Source organism: Pelobates fuscus, chromosome 6, assembly GCF_036172605.1.
Source record: "Pelobates fuscus isolate aPelFus1 chromosome 6, aPelFus1.pri, whole genome shotgun sequence".
Taxonomy (NCBI): Eukaryota; Metazoa; Chordata; class Amphibia; order Anura; family Pelobatidae; genus Pelobates; species Pelobates fuscus.
The window spans coordinates 54,700,470-54,707,992 of NC_086322.1; the positions used below are offsets into that span (position 1 = coordinate 54,700,470).

The 7,523-nt window shown below is 37.8% G+C and overlaps 1 protein-coding gene across 1 annotated transcript; it reads left to right on the forward strand.

The window, feature by feature from the left end:
- Positions 1-3,766: 3,766 nt before the first annotated feature.
- ADRA2C (adrenoceptor alpha 2C) lies at positions 3,767-5,786 on the forward strand. The gene has a single exon (XM_063459855.1). The coding sequence runs from the start codon at positions 3,813-3,815 to the stop codon at positions 5,226-5,228; it is 1,416 nt and encodes a 471-aa protein (XP_063315925.1). The 5' UTR covers positions 3,767-3,812; the 3' UTR covers positions 5,229-5,786.
- The last annotated feature ends 1,737 nt before the right edge of the window (positions 5,787-7,523 follow it).

Genomic DNA, 7,523 nt, shown 5'->3' on the forward strand with positions numbered 1-7,523 from the left:
AAGGTTTTACATACCACAACCGGTTATTAATATTGGTATTAGTAGTATTATTAGTATGTATTATAAGTAAACCAATAGGTCATTAGTTCTTCAACTCTATCCTAACTATCAGCCCAAGCCCCACCCCACCCACCCCCCTGATTTTGTGCAATCTAGTTTAGAAACACAGCATCCTGTGTGTTTGAATGCATACTGTGTGCTATAGGAAGAACCCACAGCCGGGATTAGCACAATAGTATTCATTTTAAGTTGAAGTAAGCTGAACATTTTTCATTTGAATAAGACAGGTGATCTTGACAAGTGTTTAATGTAAAGTAAGCAGTTTTATCCTCTGAAGCAAACAGATGTCATATAAAAATGGAACTATGTCTAGTGGGTATTTTTTTTTCAGATGAAAGTGTAGCCTTCTCTGTGAGGCTGTGTTCATGCGTGTTCAAACTGCTAAATTACAGGTACCTTCCTTTTTTACATGTGTTAAAGAACAAGGATGGAATTCACTATGAGTCTCCTCTTTATATATCAATGAATCTCTTTCCTACTAAGTCTATGTATATTCAGATCTAGAGTCATTGTAGATCCACAGATTCCTTCCTCTTTGCTCCTGTGCAGGTCCTAACTCAGCACAGTAAATATTTCAATGTGCATTGGCAGTACAGCAATTACTGCTGCTGGGAGAAGAAGAAAGTCTGGACCTGATGTCACAGCACATTAGCAAATTCTAATAGTAGTCACCAATGCAGTTGCTTAGTTTTCTAAAGACATATATATATATATATATATATATATATATATATATATATATAGAGAGAGAGAGAGAGAGAGAGATTTTTTTTATTTATTTATATATTTAATGTGGCATTAAACCTGAATAAGGAGATACGTTTTGTTTTCTGAAGGCACTTTATAGAAACAAAATTTCTCAAAATACCAACAAATTATTGACACCTGGAGTATTGGACAAATTATATTTGCATTATTGTGTTATGTAGACTATATTTAATGGAAAAAAAAAAAAAAAAACATAAAAAATACTTTATTTTCTATGCTAATTATTCCAATCCTGGAAGAATGATTGCAAAGCATGAATCTCTCCTCTCAGTACTTTACTTGCTTCATTACTTCCGCGATGGATAAATGAACAAATTAAAAATAAAATTAAAAATACAATTAATGTAAATGAATGTTGTTTTAGCCATTTCAGTACCAGGATCATGCAGCCAGTGTCTTGGTTTAATTTCTACGTTAGGTTAATGTAATATTGCTATAAAGCCCACTTGGATTCACTGTCACCTTAGAACTAGCCAAAGATTAGCTGAGAAACAAACTTTCCACCTTCAGCTCTGGTCAGTCACTCTGCCTGATGCAGAGAGACTGTCAATTACATCACCCTTTGACTTATTCTGCACTGTACAAAAGCCTTGAATGAATCAAAATGTGCAGGCCCCTAAAGAGTACTACATTTGGAGGCGATGTTATAGAGTCATGATGTATGCATTCTCCTAGAAGTTAGGAATTTCTCAGAAATTCTCAGACGCACATATTTGATCATTTTTCTCCATGTTTATGTCTCACCTGCTGTTTGTTATAAAAGCTGTACATGTTCTTTTACAATAGGTTTTATAGCTATGAAGTCTATTTCCATTGAATTAAATTCCTGTATGGACTATTGGATCACCTGACCAGAGAAGCTGTGTAATATAATGTCACATGACTATATATTCATGCAAAGGATGAACACAATTATGAAAAATTATAATTCTGCAAATACAAAATATAATTGTCCATGAATCTCTGAGCAGAAATCTGTACACAAAATTGTTGCCCTGCTCAAATGTAGTTTGCTAGCTATTTATTTTCCATTTCAAATAAATTTCACACTTAGTCTATTTTCACCTAGCAGTAAACGTGTTATCAAGTTGTGACTTTTTAATGGTTATGTACGAGAAAGGTTCTTGTTAACATTTAAAGGTGATACGCATGCGTGAATACACACACACACACGCACACACACAAGGATGCTTACAATTAAGTAAAATAATAAAAAATATCTAGACAGTTATTTGGCATTGCTCAGCTAATCCAGAAGACTCTGCAACTGACCATGTGCTAGTTCTGTCTACAACATTTCCCATTTATAATTAAATCAAGGTTCTATTATATTGTGCCTGTATCTGGACTTTGCATTTATGAGTGAGGATTGGTGATGCTAAAGAGAGGAGACATCCAATTGTTTAAAATCCATGAAAACATATTTCTTAACTGGCATTTGTTGAGTGATGCTGAAAGTGAATTATAGAAACCAACTCAGAAGCAATATGCAGGGATGTAATAGTTAATTAAAGAGATAATATCAGACTTGTGTGTGTCAATGGATACATGTACAGAGGTCACAAAGATCTGACTGTTACACTAGATCATTCAGGGAATGCTTGACGTTAGCAAAAGTTGTTGGAAAATGCTGAAAGATGCAGGCTACAAAATCAAGCAGTATGTTTTGCCTTTCTTGTGATTTCTCTGCTATCTGCGTGCTAAGACTGACCTCAAGCGAGCAATTGGTTTATTAGCTGGAAGTTGTACTGTACCTGCTAACACTGGGAGTTTCCATGCCCACTGCACATGTTAAACACAGGATTTTAGGTTAAATCTGAAAATAACAATAACAGCAACACACATGCATAACATTACATACACAAAACACTAAGCCCATCTGCTCTGCCAGATTAGTAAAATGGGAAGCTATTGATGTAGCTAATCCTTAATCTTTCTCCCTGCTAGTATCACAGCATCGCTTTTAAAAGATCATTCGGGGATGGGGTGGGGGGGTCTTGATATTGCAGTCGGTAATCACATGTAGGCAATGCTGCATCATAAGAGTTATTGACACTATACAGATAAATGGGTTGTGGGTGTGATGCAATGTATAGGGTGCAGTCGGTAATGCATTGTACTCCCAGGAACATTATTATAAACAATTAAAGAGGGCAGGATGGGGTTAAATTACATAGTTATTTATTCTACTAAGGCACAAAGGGTTATAGGATAGCTCACATTGTCCTGCTGTTTTATGAGATAATTCAATGTAAATCCATAGCCTTCATCTCTGATTAGAACATGACTCCTCATGACACTGACTTGACTGTACATATCAGGCGTGACATTCCACATTAACCCGGTGGGGGGCTATAGGCGGGGGCAGCATTGTCCCTCAGCGCTCAGATGGTTAAGAAGACAAATGGGAGGGAGGATGGAAGCAGGGAGAGACTGTGATACACTTACCTCAATTCAGGCAACGTTCCAAATACACTTATGGGATAAGTACCATGCACAGAGTGTGTCTGCTGCATCTCTCCAGATTCCAGCCCATGTATTCTTTAAATATGTGTCTAATGAGGAGGACAACGTGCAGAGAGCTGAAGAACATCCTATGGTTGCTTTCACACTACTAGGATCAGACAAGCAGTGATCTGCAGTTGGCAGTAAAGCTGCTGTGAATTCAGCACTCAAAAAAAGGAAGAAAAAAAATAAACAAACTCAGGATTGATAGGGGAACATATGCTGGGGGTTTAAGCTGGAGGATCTAAGTAAGCTATTACCCCAGTTCCACCTCTTCCTGATCTACTCTGAACACTGCCCCTGCTGGATCACTGTGTCCAAGAGTACTAGACTGGCGACCGAGATGCGACGATCCACATTAGCTTCTGGTCCAGCAGGGTGCGAGGAACATGACCCCAGCCCAGACTCAAGAACGCTGGTCGCCTGATGGGTGTTTCCGTGTGATCCATGGCAGCTCTCTGGGATAAGGATGACCGGTGATGGGGGTTGAGGAGGTAATTCCTTGGCAAGGGACACATCGTGCAAGGGATGCTACAGCTGAGCTAGTATGTGGATGTCACTTTAATATCAATAGTACTATGGATGTGCCTGAAAACACGAGTAACATCAACAGTACTCTCCTACCCTCTCCCGAGGTACGTGTGGCCCCAGGGCAATACTCCGTGACTGCTATCTGGACATTGGCAGTCCTAGTGGGATTTATCATCATTTTCACCATAGTGGGGAATGTATTTGTGGTTATAGCAGTTTTGACTAGTAGGGCTCTAAAAGCCCCCCAGAACCTTTTCTTGGTCTCCTTGGCAAGTGCTGATATCCTGGTGGCTACCTTGGTGATGCCCTTCTCTTTGGCTAATGAGTTAATGGGATACTGGTTTTTTGGAAGTGTGTGGTGTGACATCTACCTGGCTTTAGATGTGCTTTTCTGCACTTCCTCTATAGTCCATTTATGTGCTATCAGCTTGGACAGGTACTGGTCGGTCACCCAGGCTGTAGAATACAATTTAAAGAGGACACCAAGGAGGATCAAAGGTATAATTGTCATTGTCTGGCTAATCTCTGCTGTCATCTCCTTCCCACCACTGATATCCATGGACAGGGACCCGGCGGATGATGTCTACCCACAGTGCAAATTAAATGATGAGACCTGGTACATCTTGTCTTCTTGTATCGGGTCATTCTTTGCCCCATGTGTCATCATGATCTTGGTGTACATTCGCATCTACCAAGTGGCCAAACTGAGAACCAGGACTATGTCAGAGAAGAAACCTGTCACAGACTGTTCTTCTCACACAGAGAATGGTTGCAGCAAAGGGACCTCTTTGCGATCTCCTGGAGATAAAGGGAATGGGCACTGCTCGTCTAGACCAAATCCACCAAAAGCTACCGACTTGGACGATGTGGAGCTGGAGGAGAGCAGTATATCAGAGAGTAAGAGGAGGAAGAGTAGCAGTAGAGACGAAAACACTGACTCCTCCAGGGAGAAGAAGACTTGCAAAAATAGCTCTTCCAAGCATAACTCCTTCTCCAAGCAGTCCAGTCGCCTGTCCCGGTCTAGCAACAAATCTGTAGACATGTTCTCCTCAAGGAAAAAAAAGAGAAGTAGTATCTCCAGGAGGAAAATCACTCAAGCCAGGGAGAAGAGGTTTACCTTTGTCTTGGCAGTGGTAATGGGGGTGTTTGTGGTGTGCTGGTTCCCATTCTTTTTCAGCTACAGCTTGTATGGTATCTGCAGAGACCTATGCCAGATACCAGAAACCTTGTTTAAGTTTTTTTTCTGGATAGGATACTGCAACAGCTCCCTCAACCCCGTCATTTACACCATTTTTAACCAAGATTTCAGGCGCTCTTTCAAAAAAATTATCTGTTATGGCAGAAGGAAGACTTTTGTCCATTGAATAGTTGATCCCTTGTTTGGTTTTCACTGATTCACTGGAGATTGTGAAAGGCTTAGACACTCCCTAGAGTTCAAGCAGGACATCAACCCCCATCATTCCAATTGAGCCATGCAGATGATGGGAGTTGCAATCCACACTAGATTCAATACTATTCATTGGCTTTGTCAGTGGTGGGTGGTGGTGAGGTGGGAAGTAAGAGGGGAGGGTCTGATTGGGCAAAACATTGTGCATCTTTGAACAATCTTATGAGACTGATACTATATGACAGAGTGAATGTAAAGACAGGATGCCTGCAGACTCCCATTACATGCATTTAACTCTTACCCTCGTGCCCCCCATGCCCCACACACTCCTAATGTTTAAAGGGTTAATAATGTGCCATCTGCACAGGGCACTAATGCTCTGTGTGTGCTCCTGAGTCATCTCTGACAATTTTGTACTTCGGAATCAAGAAAAACAAGCATCAATAAAACAGGGCTGTGTTGTATGATATTCTGGTTCGTTTCTAATCATGTTTTGCAAACTATTTGACATTTTGCTCTGGAGATTATATTTAAGAATAAAGAAATGTGCTATGTTTTGTTAATATTTTCTGAGTGGGGGCGTGAGTTTACCATTATTGCAATTAGCATTATCATGATAATGTCTGAAGCTAAATGCTCAGAACATTCTGTGTGTTTATAATATGATTTCATATTTCTAACAACGACGTTTGGATCTATAACATTGTATTAAGTAGTATAAAAGTTTATTGACCCTTCCTGGGTGGAGAATTAGAGGAGGTAATTCTTCACATATAGAGTAGTATAGATATACATTATACATTCTTCACCAGCACAGCATGCTAATGATAGGCATGGATTCATAATATTGCTATCATTACATTGCTGCACCCAGTGTTGTAATGATGGTACCAAGGATGCATTTACATCTCAGGTGTCCATAGGAATAGTGTAGCCAGAGAATATCATCATACAGGGTGTGATGACTTCAATAAATCTACTGTATGGGATGTGTAAATGTCATTGGGGATGTGCACTGGTTAAGGTTTTTTTTTTGTTTTTTGTTTTTTTTATAAAAGGGAAAAAAAAGTACATACAATTCAGCCATAAAAAGGATCAGTGCTATTCATCAAGCTAAAACATAACTAAATGATTTTGAATTACAAGCTGGACACTTGTAATGCAAACTTTAAAAATGAAACAACGTTACTGATGGTAAAAGAAAAGCAAACAAAAAAAAAATATAATTTACAAAGATAAATGATAATCTTCATATTTAGCCAGATAATGAGCTATTTCATACTAGCACATTACTGGCACGTTAGAAACCTGTATGGGGGGAAGCATGGACACCCCCTGCACACACAAATTACTATATTTCTTATAAAGTAAAATGTCTTAATATAGCCATTTGGCCATCTGCTGAATGTGTGGCTTGAAGCCATATCCTTCAGATCTAACTAGACTCTATTGTAAAACATTTTTCTATCTATCTATCTATCTATCTATCTATCTATCTATCTATTATCTATCATCTATCATATATCTATTATCTATCAATCATCTATCAATTATATATCTATCTAGCTATCTAGCTATTATCTATCAATCAGTATATCTATCTATCTGTCTATCTATCTGTCTGTCTTTCTGTCTATCTATCTATCTATCTATATATTATCTATCAATCAGTCTATCTATCTGTCTATCTATCTATATATCTGTCTATCTATCATATATCTATTATCTATCTATCTATCTATCTGTCTGTCTATCTATCTAGCTATTATCTATCAATCAGTCTATCTATCTGTCTATCTATCTGTCTATCTATCTATCTGTCTATCTATCATATATCTATTATCTATCAATAAATATATATCTATCTATTTATCTATCTATTTATCTATCTACATTCTATCATCTATCTATCTATCTATCTATCTATCTATCTATCTATCTATCTATCTATATGTCTGTCTCTTTGTCTATCTATCTGTCTGTCTGTCTGTCTATCTACCATATATCTATTATCTATTATCTATCATCTATCATCTATATATGATCTATCTATCAATCAGTCTATCGATCTATTTATCTATTTATCTACATTCTATCATCTATCTATTTACATTCTGTCATCTATCATCTATCTATCTATCTATCTATCTATCTATTTATCTATCTTTCTGTCTATCTAGCTATTATCTATCTGTCTAGCTATTATCTATCAATCATTCTATCTGTCTATCTATATGTCTGTCTATCTATCTGTCTATCTATCATATATCTA

Coding starts and splice junctions, on each gene's coding strand:
- ADRA2C (XM_063459855.1), top strand. CDS start 3,813: ATGGGGGTTGAGGAGGTAATTCCTTGGCAAGGGACACATCGTGCAAGG.